At 32.2% G+C, this 20,563-nt stretch overlaps 1 protein-coding gene across 1 annotated transcript in view; it reads left to right on the forward strand.

Moving 5' to 3' along the window:
• Nucleotides 1-20,563, forward strand: part of LOC142337955 (voltage-dependent calcium channel subunit alpha-2/delta-3-like) — a 202,868-nt gene that overhangs the window by 131,175 nt on the left and 51,130 nt on the right. Inside the window, exons 22-24 of the mRNA XM_075387588.1 lie at nt 895-988; nt 4,232-4,309; nt 16,938-17,065. Of these exons, the coding sequence (XP_075243703.1) occupies nt 895-988; nt 4,232-4,309; nt 16,938-17,065 (300 nt within the window). The remainder of the gene's footprint in view (nt 1-894; nt 989-4,231; nt 4,310-16,937; nt 17,066-20,563) is intronic.

The following is a 20,563-nucleotide window of genomic DNA, read 5'->3' on the forward strand; positions in this document are numbered from 1 at the left end:
AATAGTTCTCTTTCTGAGCTTACGAAGAATAAGACTATCCCCAGCAAAATTAAGGAAAGCGGGCTAAAAATGTATATTTGTTCCCATTTTTGACGATAAAAAGTCTGAATTTTGACAAATTTAGCGTAAATTCTAGTCATAAAACTTGAACCGAACAATTCAGCAACCCTTTTCTGTCTCTAAAGATAAAATCAATAACCGTTAACAATTTTAACATATTTTGCAAATTCTCTGGAAATTTGGTCGAAAATACGGAAACTGTGAATAAAAACAACGGAATATCGTCTACTATTCACAAAAATTTTTAAACCGCGAAAAAAATAAAAACCTTTTTAATACCATATTCTACGCTGTACGGGCTTTGCAATGATACCACTCATAACTCTCTACAATGATTATATCGGTCGGCCAAAATTGACTGAACAAAAAAACCATTTGAGTATATAGTTCCTTCCTCTCCCCCCCCCCCCCACTAAAATGGGTCGGAACAGAAAACTGGCCTATAAAGAAAGCGAGTGCGCTATGCCTCGAGTGTCGAATTACAATTATTATTAAATCTTGTACGTTTAACTCACAAAGATTTTCTGCGGTCAGCGACCACCATAATCTATTGCTCTGCTGTGACACTGGATGATAGCGTTGCAAATATGCGCAAGTATTGGCGACCAAAGTTGTGTCAATCAAATAATTTGAAAAGAAGATTTATTATCTGGTAGGATCTGATAAGACAGAACTTCTAGCGTGGAAGATTAATTATTGTTGTTATGAGATATGTCTGCTAAGAATAAGATGCATTCCATCACGTGTATCTTATAAAAACAACTGTGTAAGTTTGAAAGATCTTACATGCCAACAATTCTCGAATCAGCTATTGGGGTGTCTTTTCCTTTGCAGGCAACAAAGATGCAGTGCGAGCAGTGCTGGAAGACGCAGTTGTCAGCAAAGAATTCTCAGACGAATTTTGGGACGTCAACGAAGCCAAACTTCGGTCAGATCCATCATAACCAATCTTATTTTTATTGAGCAGTTCTTTTTGAGTAGATCGAACGGCTGAAGGTTGAGGTTTTATTGGTATTTTTTTCAATGAATCAACGTTATACATATATATTGATTAATTCATTGCTGGACCAATAAAATTTCAAACAGATCAAAACCCAAGAAATTATTCAAAGTAATTTCATAGTATCTGATTTTTTAGTGTAATTTTGGTTAATAAGTTATTACGACATTAGACATTTTCAATAATCGTTGCAAAAGATTTTTTTTGGATTTCGAAACGAAGTGAAATTGAGCGTAAAACGCCTGAATTGGTTTAATCCTTCTGCTCTAAATTGTTTTTTCATTTTTCCAAATTCTCATGAAAAAGGTAACGCTAGAAAATTTAGAGAATGACAAATCTGTTTTGTGCCCAAGACAAGCTTGACACAGGTAGAGCGGAAGTTCTACTTGTTCAACGTTTACGTTATACTTAAATTACAGCGCTCACGAGATCTGCCAATAAAAGGTCTACGAGAAAAAGAAACAAACAACAAAATGAGCAAAAACAAACAAAATGTTCGGCAAAATATCAATATCTAAATATCAAAGCACCTAGTAACAACGTCGAAATTCAATCAGATTAAACACAAGTTTACCTTTTCTTTACTAAACAGCAGATGGGACTTTTTCTTAATGAGACTAGGAAACAATTCGACAACAAGAAGAAATAATCAAGCAATTTTGAAAAATCAATCAACGTTTTCTAAATTAAATAATTTCAAAAGTCTTGTTAATCAATTGCTTGTAAGGAAATAATTCGTGACGAGTTTACTAAAAACTCATTACGAAACCGATAGTACCTGTTTTGTGTTAGACTGAGCAACGGAAACGGACGACAGATGCCGAAAAACAAAAAAATCACAAACAATCTGCGGAAACACAAACTGCTTGCGCTTTTAAGATCATTGGCTATTATATGAATATTGTTTTTTTTTTTCATTCCATTTGTTATTTATACTAAGTCAGCTAAAATTATACTGAAAGATTGAATAAGTTCACTTGGGCCTCATTTGACAATCATTGGGATCTGTTATTACGTGAACGAGGTAAAAAAAGAAGAAAAGAAACAAATTATGATCACTTACAAAACTTTATGAAAACGGAAACTGTATTACAACAACAAAACCATCAGTTAAGATATAATATCAATAAACAAGTTAATTTTGAATTGCAAGGAATTTGATGGGACCTCTCAATGGTGAGAATAAGTAGGGAGTTCACAAGACAAACAAAAAACTAAAAAGTCTATTAAAAAATTTTGAAAACAATTCATAATATAAAGTTTCAGACTATTCGCTGTAAACTGACTGCATTGAGTAACATCAAGCATTCAATCCTCAATCAGAAGCTTATCAGACCTCTTAGTGTTTTAAGACTACATAAAGAATAAAAGCAGGCAAAAACAGAAAATTCAAAAACAAATTGAGAGAGAAAAGTCCAAAATATGAACAAATTTAACAAAACAACGAAGTTTTTGAGATAACCCGTAACGCCAAAGCCATTAATTTCAACAGCTTTTAACGGAAGTATAAAAAAAGCAAGTTATTCCTCGATATGAGAACAATATTGTTTGTCATCCAAACGTCATTTACAGAACACCAAAATAAGTCTTATGACTATGAAAAAAAAACAACAAATACAGACAAAGACTAAAAATCCAGTAGAAAATTGCGATAAGAAAGTGTTGAAGCCATTTACACTATAAGTTTTTCTCTGAAAACTTTATCTACGATCCATTGAACTTCTTCTCTAAGCCAATGCGTGCTATCAAAATTAGTATAATGCGATAAGATTTCAAATGGAACCAAAATTATGAAAATTGTTTTTAAAAAATTCAAAAAATTTTTCTGAGATTAGCAAAATTATGAAAACTCGGGGCATCAAAGTCATAATACCAATGGATAGAAAATCAGAACTTCAACCAGAACAATTTTGACTTATATCAAAAATGAAGGTGGTCCGTTCTTTACTGAGACTGACTCACAGTCCACAAAAATATGTTTAAGATCGGTTATTATTAAAAAAAATAATTTCAAAATAAATTTTATTCTTAACAGCCTTTAGCTGTCCACTCAATGCACTGAATAGGATTACTCAATCCTCATTTTGAAGCCTATTGCTCTTTTAGTCATCAAGTTTATGCCACAGGGTTACAAATTATTAACAAAATCTTATGAAGAAAATTGAAATTTCAAATTTCAATAAAAATTACGATTACTCAGAATCGAAGCAAAAAAAACATGACCATTTCCTTGAAATTGAAGTTTTTTATTCAGTGGAAACTTTTTCTTTCTAGTTGAGGTCTGTCTTTAATGGAAATTCGAAATGAAAAGTAGCTAGTCTATAAGTGACTTTAGAAAAAACATAAAAAATACGAAAAGTTTTTTAAAAGACAGCTCTCAAAGAGAATCCGATTTTTTATAGTAGAGTTTTCTATGAGAACAGAACTAATTTTTTTGTGGCTTATCATCTATTAAGAGCATAAAATTGATTCATTTTGTAGCGTGAAGTGTAATTTTGAATTAATATTTTATATAGAAAAACTCAAAAACTGAACAAAATCATGCCATATATCTCGTGTTCACACAAAACTGTAAACCTCAATATCTCCTCAGAGAACAAACGAAATTAAAAAAGCTTCTTTAGTTTCGATCTCTACGCTGGACAAGCTTTTATTGATACAACTCATATTTCTCTATGCACATATCGATCGGCCAAAATTGACTGAACAAAAAATACCCATTTGAGTATATAGTTCCTCCCCCAACATGTGGGGTCAGAACAATGTGTTATAGGAAATGAACATGTTTGTGCGCCCAAGATTAGTTGCAGTAATTGCTCCCAGCGAAGAAAACCTTGATAAGTTTTGTCGAGACATAAAAGATATTGAGTTTCGCGATATAACATGGGATGTGTTATCAATATATTTATATTGTTAAGAACAATTTATCATCAATAAAGTTTGACATTTCTTCATAAACTGGTGGTAAAAAACCAGCTTTCTGGAAACACGTGGAAATTTCTTTCATATTTGTGCATATTTGACATTCTCCTGTCACGAAATCTATCAAGATTATATCAAGATATCTCAATTCCAAGTTTCATTTCAATGTGCTAACATGACAAGAAGGAATTTTCTTTTAAAAAAGTACCTCATTTTTGTCTTAAGTTCTAATTTGTTCACTTGTTCCAGGAACGCCGGAGTGGAAGAGGTGTTCGTGGGCACTCGAAGCGGGTTCATTAGAGTCAAACAGATGGGAACCAAGGAATTGTAAGTATACTTCGCTAGATATTGCTCTTTTTTTGGACATAACGTACCGTATCGAGGTCTTAATTGTCGTTTCTAAGAGCAGAGTAAATTTATTTGTATTAAAGCTCAAAGTATAATCAGTTTGGGAGCTATAATTAATGTTAGAACAATTTTCAAGTCGGAACTGACTGTAGTATGAATTTTGCCACTTCTGAGCAATTATTATTACCTTATAAGGAAACTGAAGTCAATCTATTTTAATTACGTAAAGGGAAATCTGAACAATGAGTGATTAAGGCTATGAAGAGTTGATGTGAAAGCTTTTTAATAGAAAAGACATGACAGACCTTGACACCCCCTCCCCTCCCCCTCCCCCTCCCCCCCCCCCCCCCCCCCAGTGCTTACTCCGTTCATTGTTTCCTTGTTTTGATTTCGATAAATAAATTGGCTAAGTTTTATTTTCTTCGCATTGAACTATTACAAATTTAGTTCTGAAAAATCAAAAAACATTAAACATTTGTCAACATTTAGAGAGATCAAATTTCGCAGAGTAAATTATTGCAATTACACGTCATACTTTTTCAGGCTATTATAAGATTATCATTCTATAAGGCTTATAGGGTTTTATTATATATTTGTGGTGGCAGCTGGCTATGATTAAGGGGTTATTATGAAATATTATACTTATAGAAATTCGAATTCAACTGAAGCAATGTAAGCTATAACAATGCCCATAACCTTGATCACAAAATAAATCAAATCAACATGAAATAAATATTGATCATCCAATAACACATCAGATCATACAAACACCTTTCCCAATCATGTTAGCTTCAAATATTTAGTTGTTGTTTTCAAACTTCAGTGAGAAAAATTCCGTACAAAAGGACATGAAATTTAGATTATGAGTGCATGGAGAATTATTTTTGAGAACAATGATTAAAAGTAAGAAGCTTCAAAAAATTATATTTCAATTACTTTCTACTATTAACCAATGGATTATATAGTATACTGTAATATAATAAAATAAAATAATAATTGATGTTCTACAATGCCTTCGTTTCAAAATGTCACAAATTTGATATTAATTAAAATCTGTTGGTAAAAGCGCTTGCTCAAAACGTTTTAAAAAGTAATTTTGTGATAATCAACCATAGATCACAAAATTGAGAAGTGTTCTTGTAGTTCAATTCCGAGTGCGGTTCTGGAAAAAATATTAAACAAAAAAATTTTGTAAGAGTCTTGTTCTTTGCATTGTTCATGATCTCATCCTTTTAAATTTAATGAGCTCCCGATGAATTTGAAAGCAACAATTAATTAAATCAACAATAATAAGCGCGCGCTGTTTGCAGAAATTGACATCGCATAACCTGGAAAATGATTACTGTAATTTTGGTTCAAAACATGCTATTAACGATTAACAACGATTACTTCCAGAATTTTTCATTAAATTGTTCTCGCAAAAGATATATCTCTGTTCCGACCCAATTTGTTTGGAGAGGAACTATATGCGTGAATGATATCATTAGAAAGCTTGTCAAGAGTAAATTATCAAAATACAGGTTTACTTTTTTACAAGGAGTTACACTTTTTACGAGGAGTTAAGGAGGTTAAGCTCACCTCCGTTGTTTTTCATATTTTTTTTGTAATTTTCACAATCTGCTTGAAAATTTCTATCTATTATGCTAAAAATAAGAAAAAATTCTTAGCGATAGTCTAATTTTTTTTGAAATTTAGAAATACAAGAGAGATTGTGAATTGTTCTAATATTCTCTTTTAGCTAAACCATCGCCTAAATTTTTGAAAAGATAGCATTTTTTCAATTTTAATGAAACATGGCACCAAATATGCTCCTTTAGTCCTATTTGTCCCAATTTACCGGTAGTGAAGACAAAAAATTGCATGTTTAACCATCATTTAAAAATATGATCCCCTTTTGTACCTCTGGTTCCTATGAAAATGTTCTGGAACTAACAATTTTTTCCTGTTGCTGCTGTTTTTTTTAATGTTGAATTAAAACTTTCATTCTTTTGTGGAAAATTCCCAAGTGAGCTTCTGTTGCGTTTTAGCATTTCCATAAACTCTTTTAAGCTATTTTTTGTTTTCACGCAACCACGCTTCTTTTAATATATGTGTTTTGTGGAATTTGATTAAATGCAAAAACCAAACTTCTGTTTTATTGCCTGTTTGCTTTTATATTATCAGTTCTGTTTTTAGCCTCCGATGACACCATTGTCATCCTAATACCACAAAACTTAATGAAGTTTATCTGATAAAGTTTTGTGGATTACAGAAGTTCTGGTAAATGTTTTGCTTTTTGAGATTTGTTTCTGCGATTTTTTGGCTTCTTTGAAAATGAAAATAAAATAAAACGATATTTTATTAAACACTCTTAGTGCACTTTTTAAAACGTTTTATTGTTCAGAGCCACTTTTTTGTTCCGTCAATTTTGGCTGATCGATATATTAATTGCAGAGAGTTGTCACTGCCATCATTAGAAAGCCCGCCCAGCTTAGAATATGGAATTAGAAGGATAATAGTGAAATATCGAGGTTTAAAGTTTTGTGAATATTGGAGTGATTAATTGCTCTTGAACGCAGTTCACAGCAATTATTGTAAACGTGTGTGTCCTTTTTATGCAAATTTTTCGCTTGATAATTTTTTCCGCTTTTCTTCTAGAACATTCTTTGACTTCTCAAGTGACTTTTTCACGCTTTCGTTCATCATTTTTGAGTGATCTCAAGTGCTCCGAAGTAAAGCTTGTTGCTAATATAAAATCGGTTGCAGCGTAGGAAAGTTGAGTGACTTGTAGTGCAGTGGTTAGTGCGGTTGGCCATGGATCGGGAAGTCATTGGAGCGAATTCCGGCGGGGTCGAGTTTTTTTGCACCCATAAAGAAAAACTGATCTACACTAAAGACTATGAATTAAATTGCCTCGCTTTTCGTTCAAGAGCAATTCTTTCGACACTTGTCGGTTTATGTTTTCCGTTGTTTTTTGTTCACATTTTAGGTTTTTGTAAATTAAATTTTTGTCAGTTTTGCTAAGATTTGTTAATATTGTTGACAACATTTTTTCTGGTTTTAATTTTAAGTATAGATAAGTTTTGCTGACTTGTTTCATCCGACTCTTTTCATCTGCTGTCACAATCTCTGAAAACACCAGAAAAGACTAGTTGTACCTTTGCTTCCTACTGTGGTCTTCTCTAATTGAAATTTAGCCGGTTTTAGAAAAACTAACGCAATAATTGTACAAATTGCCTTACTTATTTTTGGTTCATTGAAGTATTTCATTTGCTGGTTGTTCTAATTGGCAAGCATTTGGATTAATTAGGTGTTTTTGATTGATGCGCAACAAAATCAGGTCTAGGTTTGGACCCATCAGGGATCCTTACCATCATTACTTATTCAATTATACTGGGGCGCCCTTTTCAATATATATATTTATATATATATATATATATATATATATATATATATTATATTCTTTTATATTGATTACTGATGACAACGATTTCAAATCAAAGCACAATGAATGACCAATCCTGTTTAGAGCAAAATGAGGCCAAATGAAAGTATATTTTGACTTCAGAAAAAAGTTCATAATTTTTACGGATTTGACTATTTTTTTATCGTAAGTTTTAGGTGATATATAAATTGCCTTCTTTTGTTATTCGTATTGCAGCATGCTGACTTCGTCTCATTAGTTAAAAAATCAAGGAAAGATTCAATTGCGTTTTTTAAGAGTTATACGTTAACCTATGATTCTATGAACCTGTGGACCGTGAATGCTTTTAGTTGTTATCTAATGCCTATTGGGCCATTGAACAAATATATTTTCAGAAAATGTCAGTGGTGTTTTGAATTTTGATCATTTTTTTATCTTATTCCTGTGCACGTGCGGCTCAGTCTCAATTTATACAGGGCAAAACCTAATCCATCTGTTTTCTAAAAAGTACTCGTTAGTTGTTTAATATTTAACTAATGATTTTTGGCTTTGTTTCTAAAAAGTTCCATAAAAGTATTTGCTATTTGGCTTTTATTTGAGTTTGCTATTTGTTCTTTTTTGTCACATTAATGTAATCACAGATCGGAGTGTCACCGAAAGAATGCGCGAAGGATAGTATCTAAAATTTTTAGTGAATTCTTTATATATTTATCGGCTGCGAAATCGTTCTTGCGCAAAACTTAATGTTTTTGCTTCTAATTGTCGTTCATGTTGTTGTCATACGACATACTCGTGACAATGAATTGTCTTGTTGCTTCCTATATATGTCTAAATTATTCTAAATAGTTTCACTTTATAGCTAACGATTTTAATTTTTTTCAAGTAAATTGTTTTCAAAAAATTAGTTTTGAACTTCTCAATTTCTATTTTCATTATCGTCAACAAGTATCTGTTTTCGTCAACAAGTAGTGAGTTTCTTTATGGACAGAACTCATCAACGCAATTTTTTTTTTTGGGCGATGGCTTTAGGACTTTGAATTGTGTTTTTTGATAGTTCTTTCGTAAGTATTTGATACTGGTCAATCTTCAGGGGTTCTTTTTGTGGTGTTTTTCACAAAAACCCTTTACAGAAGAGACCTGTTCAAAGTCAAAGTAGACCTAAGCGAACAGTTCAAGCCCCTTTTGTCAATGATTAAGTTTTAATGGTTTTTCATTGTCTTATGGTTTTAATGGCTGTCGTTTTGACATATTTTTTGTTAAATTTTGAGTTCTGTCAGTATTTGTTATTTTCGTGGTCTCAGGCTTCAGTCTCTATAATAACAAGCACTAATAGCTTCCTGGCCAGAGCCATGTTTATATTTTTGTTTAAACTAATAACTTATAGTTTTATTGGAATTTTTGAATAAAATCATTTTGCAAAGAATCAAGATTTTGGCGCTTCGTCAATTTTATTTTAATTCTGTCAATCTTGTAGCTTGGTCTCTGTAATGGCAGGTCGCGACCTCTTTCTAGCGAAAGAAATAAAACTTTTCTGTTATATTTACTTTCAAATAATTTTTCCTTGGCTCTGATGCTACGCAATTTCAAATGAAAAACTGTGATTTTTGTAGTTTTTCCCATTTCTGACTTTTTTGTTTCCTTGCCACATTATCACACTGACCGTTTGGCCCAATTGGCGTTGAAAAATATCTCTTCATAATATAGTGGGGAATTAAATCAAAACGTGGATTAGTAGGGTCGAAACAATTTATGCAGGCTCACATTACCTTACCGAGCCTCCTCTTTTTGGTTTTGAATCACGTCTGCTCGGAAGTATGACAGCAATCTTAACAAGCCACAACCTATGTATTTTTAACTATTTAATAAGTTCATACCTAGTGACTTGCTAAAGTTTTTTTTACAAAAGTCCTATCAAAATGTTTTGCCGATCTTGATTTTGAACAAACTGCTAATTTTGTCACCTAATTTTCCTGCTTGCTCGGTTTGGAAAAATTTAGTGTACATTTTTTGTAACAGTTTATCAGCGAGCAGTGTTTTTTCCAATTTTTTTGTTGTATAATGAGATATCTTAAATTGTAAAATAAAAAAAGGAAAGATTAATTTAATGAGATAAATTAGCCCCTACTTTTTTCTTTCAGAAATTGGTTAGTTTTATACTTTTATTATTCTGTCCACGGATAGCTCAGTCTCAATATGTACGGGGCAAAATCGAAGCCAAGCGTTGTATTGAAAATAGTCTAAGTGGTTTAATATTTAACTAATGGTTTTTGACTTTGTTACTAAAAGGTTCATAAAATATTTAATTTTTAGCCTATAGTTGAAATTGCTATTTGTTCCCTTTTTAACCCCTTATTGTTATCACAAGTCTAAGTGGCACCCAAATAATGAGCAAAGGAACTTTTCTGAAAGTTTTAGTAAATACCTTATGTTTTTAACGGCTGAGAAAGGCTTCTCGCCCAAAATTTGTTTTTCTTGTTTCGAATTGTCGTTCTTGCTGTTGTCATATAACATAATCGTGTGAATGAAATGTCTCATTGTTTCCTGTAGATGTCTAAATTAATCTATTAATTAGTTTCACTTTATAGCTAACGATTTTAATAACTTTCAAGTGAATTGTTTTCAAGGAATTAAATTTAAACTTTTCAATTTCTATTTTTTTTGTCGTCAAGAGTCTGCTTTCCTCAACAAGTAGCGAGTTTTTTATGGACAGAACTCATCAACGCAAAATTTTTTTCTTTTTTGGGTTATGGCTTTAGGACTTAGAATTGTGTTTTGATAATTCTTTCGTAAGTTCTTGATACTGGTCAATATTTGTGGTTCTTTTTGTTGTATTTTTCACAAAAACGCTCTACAAAAGACACCTATTCAAAATAGACTTAGAGCAAACAATTCAAGAACCTTATTGTCAATGGTTAATTGTTTTTAATGGTTTTAATGGTTTTCATTGTCTTATAATTTTAATGGTTTTCATTGTCTTATAGTTTTAACGGCTGTCCTTTCGATAAAATTATTATTAAGTTTTGAGTTCTGTCAATATTTGTTATTTTCGTGGTCTCATGATTTAGTCTCGCTAATAACAAGCACAAATGGCTTCCTGGCCAGAGCCATGTTTATCTATTTTGTTTTGAATTAAAAACTTGGTTGGAACATGGTTTTTTGGATTTTTTGATAAAATTTTTGAAAAAAAATAATGATTTTAGAGCTTCGTCATAGCTTGGTCTCTGTAACGGCAGGTCGCGACCTCCTTCTGGCGATTAAAAGCCCAATCATTCTGTTTGTTTTACTTTCAAATAATTTTTCCTTGACTTTGATGCTACGCAATTTCATATGAAAAATGTGATTTTTGTACTTTTGTCCATATCTGTCTTTTTTGTTTCCTTGCCACATTATCACACTAATTGTTTGTCCCAATTGGCGTTGACAGAATACGTCAGAGAAAATATTTATTGTTCTCTTTGAATAGCGTATGATTATATCGGTTGGGACATCGTTTTCCTATTAATTTTATACTGTTTTTAATTAATTTGGAATTGGTTGTTTCCAAAAATAGAAACGGATTTGTGATCTGTGCCACTTTTTTCTCTTTGCATTATAAACAGACAGGTATCATATCTTATCTAAAGATGTACTGGTTTAATCGTTTCGTTCAGGTTTTTTCTGATTCCATTCTCATTTTTTATTAAGTTTTATTTTCTAATATCGATATCGAGTTTTTTGTTCGTGATTATTTGATTTTATGTTTGTCATGTCTAGTACTCCCATTAATGGCAGGAGTCATAGGCGCTCTAATTGGGCTTTAGTTTTTTTATTTAGTTGTTTGTTGAACGATATGTTTATTTTTCAAAATTTGGTCTCTTCCTCATTTGGTGGACAATTAAATCAAAACCTGGATGAGTAGGGTCGGAACAGTATATTCAAACGCACATTACCGAGCCTCCTTGTTTGGTTTTTAAATCACGCTTGCTCGGAAGTATGACGACAATCTTAACAAGCCACAACCTACGTATTTTAAATCATTAATAAGATCATACTTATTGACTTGCTAAAACTTTTTTTTATAAAAAACCTATCAAAATATTTAGCAGATCTTTTGTTTTTGAACAAACTGCTAAAGTATATAATAAACAAAGGAAAAATTAACTTAGTGAGATAAATTAGCCCCTACTTTTTTCTTACAAAATTTGGTTAGTTTTATACTTTTTTTATTCATTTCAAATTTCCAATCAAAGCTTCTTATTATGGAATAATTTGCCTTTACAGAGTTAATATAAAGTTTCTACATAACTTGAGTGAAGAAAAAATTAGGGCACCATATACATATCTTAATTTTTCTTAATGCGATTTTACATGAACTCAATTATGGTAAATTAACTTGCCTTAAATTTATTTGATGGGTCGGAAATCATCAGAAATTTCCTGGGTTGCCATCTGTGTAACCCTAACATGGTCATCTACCAGTTACTACTGTCCATTGTTTACGATGTTTCCATGACAGACCTTTCTATCGATCCAGATCAACAGGTGGTCACCGTATTGGCCGACAGGGCGTTTAGCCGATAACCAAAAAATGTGAATTTAAGCCGATAACCCGACCCCAAACACAAATTGTTATGGTTGTACTAACTAAGAGGATTTCGACCAATCAGATTTATCGGCCAATCATAATTAAGCTGTCGGCTGAGCCCGTGTCTCCCATAATTCCTAGCACGATAAAAAAACATTTTATCATATTCTGTACTGTTTTGATATTTTTAGGAATTGGAATCGGTGAGTTATTTTTGTCGTCGTAACGTATACATGTTTGTCTTTTATTGTACTTAATTGTACGTACCGTAACTAAATAACCAACCGAAACTCAATTACATTATTAATTACATGTTGTGGGTTGATATTCGTTCCACTGTCATTCCACCGCGGTGGATAATAAATTCCGCTCGCCGCTACGAGAGCAAATAAAATGGAAATTCAACTAATGATGGTTGAAATTCAGAAACCAGATCATACAGAATTCTTCCAAATGTTAGAATTATTCAATTGTTGTTTTATCTATCAAAATTTATTCAAATTAACTCAGTTTATTAACTTAATTGCTCTCGAACGAAGTTTGACACAACTATTGTAAGCGTGTGTCTTTTTTTATGCAAAATTTTTGCTTGCCCGTTTTTGTGCTTTTGTTCTAGAACATTCTTTGACTTCTCAAGTGACTTTTTCGCGCTTGTCATCTTCATTTTTAAGAAATCTCAATTTCTCCTACTCCGAAATAAAGTTTTTTGCCAAAATAAAAGCGAGTGTAAGATGTGAACAAACAAGAGCCTGATAGCCGATTGGTTACAGCTTCTGCTCAGGAAGGCGGAGGTCGAGGACTCGAAGCCCTCGCGATTTTTTGCACCCATAAAGAAGTTATCTAAACGGAAGCCGCTGAATTAAATTACTCCGCCTGTCGTTCGAGAGCAATTTGTGCGACGTTATTTGGTCTATGTATAATTGAATAAGTTTGGGTGACACAATTTTTCTAATTCTTCATGACTTGACGCTGTGTTCGTTTGTGGGAAGCCATATCCCGAATGCTAACATCAATCATCATTACATCGCCAAATGTGCATTTTTGTCCACGAAACTTGCATTTTCGCATTTCCCTTTTGAAACAAAAGCTGTTAGAAACAACTTGTCAAGTAGAAACAAATGAAAAAAGCTTAAATGTTAGATTAATTTGTTAAAAAGCGCTCGCATTAATGACTGCAAATCAAAAATGCATATAATGAGTTAGCTCGAGCTTTGGAATTTTTGGGGACAACGGTGTTGACAGTTTCAATTCGCCTAAAATTGATAACTCTAATTTTCAAAAAAATCTCTCAGAGCCATTTTATCGACAAGATTTTTTCGATAAAATGGCTCTGGAGAGAAATTTTTCAAAGCAGTTATTAACTTTAGGCTTATTGAAACTGTTAACACTGTTCCCCCCAAAAGCCGCAAAGTTTTCCGTATAAGGCAAAAATGTACATTATGAGGCGAAAAGATGTTAAAATAAAAGTCACCTTTCAATTTAGGAAGCACTGACGGCTTTATTGCGAGGCTAAAGTTAAAATGTTACAATCCCTCATCTATCTATATTTTAATGTGTTTTCCCTATCTGTAATGGCGACTAGAACTAAAAAGAGGTTCGAAGAGAAAACGAAACAAAAGCATGGCTGTTGAGGAAGAAAGAGTTGAAAATTACAGAAGCGTCGGGTCGAGGAATTTCCCTAAAAACTTGTAATAAATGCACTGAAATCCGCTGACAAAAAATATCAGGGGATGAATTGTCATTAATCACCTGCCCAATATGCTCATTTTTCAACACAATAATTCTCAACACATTAATTCTACATATTTTCAACACTCCCACTCCCCCCTAGGTTAGTGGGCATATATCTTTTTTGCCACCCAGGACACGTGTTAATTATTTACTTACATAGTAACGTGCTGTAAAACAACCCTTAGCTCATTCTGATGCGGGCTTAAACAAATGGTTTTTTCCATACGTGCCTAACAGGTAAATTGATAATAAAATGCAGGTGAATATACCTAGATTTTGTACCTAGTAATTTGTTCTTTAATGCAACTCAATTGGAATCTGCCTGTCACAATTAGAATCTGCCTGCTGTGTTACATTACCTGCATTTTTTGGTAGAACTACAAGTTACCTAAAATTTGCAGTTACACCCTACTAGAATTTTATCGGCACAATAAATTTCTAGTGAGTTCTTTTTAAATGCAGTTTGCATGTAAAACTTGCGGGTAGAATTTGCAACTAAAGGCACCTGGAAACTTACCTGCGAGAAAACTTATCTAGGTAGTTCTACCTGAAAAATGTGTTTGCAAATTGCAGGGCAAATTACCTAGAAAATTTTTTGTGCAGGTAAAATTCTAGGAGGGTATGAATGCAAACTCTAGGAAACTGGTTGGTAGTTTTACCCAGAGTTGCAAGTAATTTAAATTGTGGTAGGCAGATTTCAGATGAGTTTCATTAAAGAACAATTAACTTGCTAAAATCTAGGTAATTTTACCTGCATTTTATAATCAAGCTACCAGTAGAGTTTCAGAGAGGGGCCATAAAAACAGTGAGGGAAGGGAGAACAAAATAGATACAACTGATCTTGACAATATTTATGTGAAAACAAATTTCACAATCCCGTTATCACACTATTATGAAAATGACAGCAAAATCAAGGAAGTTATACGCGGGAAATTTATTAAAGCTTTGTTTCCATTTTCGTATCTTAGACACCTAGTTGGGATACTAAATTTGAAACTAAATTAGAATTCAATTAATTCACTTGTAAATTATAATAAACAATTATAATCACGCCTTCAACTTTTAATAGTTGAGCTTGCACGCGTGATTAGAATTGTGTATTTTTCATGCTTATTGATGCTTAAACTCACTGAATGCTAAAAAATATAGCAAAACAACATTTATACTTAAACCGTAAATTTATTCTCAGTAAATTTTCGCTTCATATCATTAAATTAGAAGCAAACCTTTGGAACTAACTTTCTTTCTATTGTGTTTGAGCAGTTTTTTCTCGGATTTTGGAAAACCCGTCCTTAGACAGCGTTTTATTTTCCACTAAAACTGTTTCAAAATTTGGCTAATTTCTACGCGATTCAATTGCTATCACCCTGTCTGTTTGTAGAAATATTAATAATTCCTAATTTTTTTGAAAAAAAACATAAGCATAACTGTAAATTGAAATAATCAAATTTTACAAAGCCTTTTATGATTCTCAAGCTCCTGTAAAATTTAGTTTTCTTTTTGAAGACAATATGGATACCCAGTTGGCTTTTTAAATCTGCAACTCAGTCCGTCCACGGCGGCTCTGTGTCGATCCAATTCTAAATGCAAACGTAAAAATGGAAACACCGCTTTTTAATTACGCTTCTAAAAGCAGATACCGTCGTAAAAAAATTGTCGTCGTAAAATAAAGTCTAAGTAAAAGCCAAACTAGTTTATCAATTCTTAGTAAAGCCGGAAGTTCATTCTCAAGTCAAGAAACAATTTCTGAAAATTTTGAGAGGAAACTTAGATTTCTGATAAAAAGACATGTTCTAGTACTAATTTTGACCTGCTACCTCCGGTACTATACAAAATGAAATCTTAGCAAGTTAGTAAGGGGAATATTTTTTCCAGCAGGAAAATTTTTATTGGAATGTCTGTTTTGTGTAAACTCTGTCTTAAATTTTGCAAGAACTTGCCAGCTTTCCTACTAAATATACATAATCTTGCGAGTACTTTTTGTACGAGTTAGTACGATTCTAATGAGATGACTATCCTGGAATGTCTTTGGGTTAAACTGAAATCAATATAACAAAAATTGATTCGGCAAAATAAATGGAAATATAATCAATTTCTGATTCAGAACATTGTATCGTCAATTAAACGGAATTTTTGTACGGCAATGATGACACTAAATGTTGATGTTGTGCTAATGGTGTAATCATAAATGTGGGTTTAGATTTAGATCATTTAATGTCACGTGAAATACCTTTTGTAAACAACGGGTTCTGAAACAATTACGTCACAGTTATTTATACATTTTTTTTTATAATATAAGGTCGCAACTGTTTTAAACTATTCTGAAATGAGTTCTGAAATGAGGCCTACAGGACAAACAACCTTTACGTATGGCCAACAGAAACTAGTTTCGGATAAACCCAAACTTTGAACTAAATTTGCTTACTGTAGCTAGGGTAGTAACACACATGCTTGTAACCCTAATCTTAAAACATGGTCGTGGAAAATAGGAACAGATCGCGAAATCCGACATCGGCCACGTATTGACGGTTTAGCGATGTCTTTTTAAAAGTAGTCATTTGTGAAGTTCGGTCGATTTAATTACTAAACAATCACAAAACATCCAATATTGATTACACCTCAAAGTAATAAGAAAAAGTTAATGCAAGTAATAAATCATAACCTCACTGGGCGATTTCACAACTTTCAGCGCACACTTTCTGCGGGTTGCGAGCGAGTTTGTCAAAGAATTACAATTAAAGTTTGCTTTTCTCAAGTCTGGAAATCAACAACACACCTTTATTGTTTGGGCAAAACAGTTTACCTCTGTCTGGTTTGGCAGCTGTTTGTGGTAAAAGCAATGGAAAAATAAACAAAATGCGTGTTTTGTTTTGTTTGTTATTGTTTACTTCTATTTGTTTGTAATTTAGGATTCTCAAGACGGAAGAGCCGACGTTGGGCGCAGAGTTTTTCCAAATGGCTTCCTCAATTTACTCTCTTATGAAAAGGAATGGCGCTTTGGTTATATGGATACCAACTGAAAGGGATATTTATGAAGGTAAGACATGTTGGGGGGGGGGGGGGGGGGGCTTTTCCTGGACATCTTACAATTGATCTGTTTAGTTTCGTGCAAACCATTAGAGAAATGTGCATGGTATCATTAAAAAGCTCTTCCAGCGTAGAAATTAAAGATTTTTTTTAAATTTCGTATTTTTTGAAGAGTTATCGAGGGCAAAAGTTTTGGCGTAATTTTTGTTCAAAATAAGATTTTTTCTATAAAAATATTAATTCAAAATAACATTTCACGCTACAAAATATAACAATTTTGCGTTGCCAATAGACGAAAAGCGATAAAAAGGCTATTTCTGGTCTCATAGGGAAATTTGCTATCAAAAACATTCGAATTCAATTTGAGAGTTTCTTTCAGTTTTTTTTAAGAAAATTTATCATTTTTTTGGTTTCTTTAGTCAGCTAGAGGCTAGTCACTTTTCATATCGAGTTCCGTTAATTACAAATCTCATTTACAGTCAAAAGATGCTCAATGAACAAAAAATACGTTTTCAAGGAATCGCGCATGTTTTTTGTGGCTTCAACTTTGAGTTTTCGTAATTTTTAATTTTCGATTTACTTATTGGCATTTTACTAATTTTTTGGAGTCTTATGGCATATTCTCGTTGTGTAAAAGTTTAATCGATTTCCTAATGAACACTAAGTGAACCTATCTAGTGCATTGATTGGACAGCTAATGGCTGTTAAGACTTTGAAAATAACTTTTTGAAAAACTTTTTTGAACATTAACCGATCTTAAACTTGTTTTCGTGAACTTTAAGTCACTTAGGACAGGACCCCCTCCCTTTGTACTGAAACCACTATTAATGGTCGGCGGTGTTATCTTCTAGCTATCTTGCGGTTTTATGACTTTGATGCCACGAGTTTTCACAATCTTCGTAATTTTGGTTTTTTTTAAAATCTTATCACTTTGTCCTAATATCGATAGCTCCAATTGGCTTAGAGAAGACGTTTAATTGATCATAGATAAAGTTTTCTGAGAAAAGCTTATGGTTTAAATCACTTCGTCTTTTTCTTCTCGCAATTTTCTACTGAAGTTTGGGTGTTTGACTGTATTTCTTGTTGTTTTCATTGTCATCAGAATTTTTGTGATCTTGTATCGATGACTTTTGAATAACAATCATCTGTTTCCTACCATCGAGACGTTACTTAGCGTATTCATTGACTTCCGATGAATGCTATTGAATTTAATGGCTGTTAACTCTTTAAAAATAAATTCTGAAAATTTTTTTTGAACATTAACCACTCTTAAACTTACTTTCGTGATCTCTAAGTCAGCCTCAGTAAAGACAGGAACCCCTTAATTTTTCTACTGACTGTCTTTCTTGTTGTTTTCAATGTCATAAAATTTTTTTGATGTTATATCGATGAATTTTGAATAACAATCATCTGTTTCCTATCATCGAGACGTTACTTATCGTATTCATTGACTTCCGATGAAAGCTATTGAATTTAATGGCTGGTAATTTAAAAAAAAATCAGAAATTTTTTTTGAACATTAATCAATCTTAAACTTACTTTCGTGATCTGTAAGTCAGCCTCAATAATGACAGGAATCCTTGATTTTTTTTACTCCAACCAAAAGTTATCTAGTTATTGGTTTTATCTTTTAACTAATGGTGATATGACTTCAATGCTACATAATTTTTTTAGTTTTCTTTTTATTTTTGGGTATTTTTTTCTTAATTTTAGTTCCTTTGAAATGTTATCCTATTATCCTATTATTCATGGTTTTCATTGTTTAGGAGAAGACGTTCAATGTATAACAGATAAAGTTTTCAGAGAAAAGCTCATGGTTTAAATGACTTCGGCGTTTTTTTCTCGCTCTTTTCTACTGATTTTTAGTTTTCGCCCGTATTTGTTGTTGTTATTTTCATAGTCATACTGATGTCTTTTGAATGACAAACATCTTTGTTTTCCTATCGAGGCGTAAATTAGCGTATTTATTGACTTCCGTTGAAAGCTACTGATTTTAATGGCTGTTAAGATTTTAAAAATAATTTTTTGCAAAAATATTTTAACCTTAACCGATCTTAAGCCCATTTTCTCGAACTGTAGGTCAGTCTCAGTAAAGAAAAGACCCCTTTCTTTCTAATGCATCCAAAATTAATCTTGTTAGTGGTTTTATCTTCTAGCTAATGGTTTTATGACTTCGATGCCACGAGTTTATTATGTTGTAACTGATATTTTGTTTGTTGAACAATAAGCGTTTTAATAAAATCTTTGTGAGTGGTCAATATTGGTATTTCTTTTTCTCTTTTTGCACATTCGCATTGTAATAAAACCCAAAGATTTTCAAATTGGGCTCAATTTACCTAAATTAATCTTTCATTGCTATTTTAGCTGAATTAGTATAAATTACAAATGAAATAAATATTCAGATCATGGCTAAGGTTTTTAATGTCTTCAGTAGTTGGTTTGTAATTGTTTTCACAAATTACAAATTGTTCGTAATTTTCCGAGTTTTTCTGCATATTTAGTCTGTTTTTATGGCTTAGTTTTCGGAAATTGTTTGTATTTTTCCGAGTTTTTCTGCATATTTAGTCTGTTTCTATGGCTTAGTCTAACCAAATACATGTTCTAATGGTTCAATAATGAGTTTTTTGTAAAATTATCAAGAATTTTTTAATTAAATTTAATGATTTTTAAGACTTTTGAAATTATTTGGTTTCAAAAAAGTTGATTGATTTTTGAATTCCGCCTCAATATTTGTTCTTTCTGTGACTTGTTACCCAGTCTCACCAAGGAATTTTCCCATCTGCTGAGTAGTTAGGAAAAAGTAAAGGTGTGTAGTTAGGGTTTATCCAATTGCATTTTGTTGATAATAGGTGCTTTTAAATTTAGATATCGAATTTTTTCCCTGAAATTTTTTTCTTTTTGTTTAGTTTGCAGTTTGTTTTGATAGCCTTTTTAATGGCAGTTCTCCTGAGCGCTGTAATGAGGCATGCCACTATGTAAATCAATTAGTAGTTTGGTTGCGTTACGATTTTTTTTCAATTCAAACATCTATTTTTGATTATCTCCTCATTGTAGATGAGCTCGGTTTTGAACATCATGTGCTAACGCAAATAAATGAACATCCTTGTTCTATCTAAAATTGAAATATAAGTTGAACTTCAAATTTAAAAAATTTTCGTAAGGCTTCAGAGGTAAAATTTGTAGCCGCCTTAAAGAATTTTTGCTCAACTTTTAAATCCCTGTGCTACTTTTGGTTACTCTTTGATTATGATGCGAAGTTGTTGATGTTGCAAAAATTGAAGAGCAGGCTGCGGGCGATAAATTTTTAAGGTAATGAAAGAAGTTTTGCAATTTATTTTATACTACGCCACAATAATTCACAAGATTTTGAAACAGCTTTTGTAAACAAATTTGCTGCTTCTATCAACACTATTGAATACAGTCAGATATTCTAAGGTAAATAATTGCTCTCAAACAAACTTTATAGCAATTATTTTGGTCCTGATATTCTTTTTTAAATGTGACTTCT

This window comes from Convolutriloba macropyga, chromosome 4 (genome assembly GCF_964194025.1).
Source record: "Convolutriloba macropyga chromosome 4, txConMacr16.3, whole genome shotgun sequence".
NCBI lineage: Eukaryota > Metazoa > Xenacoelomorpha > Acoela > Convolutidae > Convolutriloba > Convolutriloba macropyga.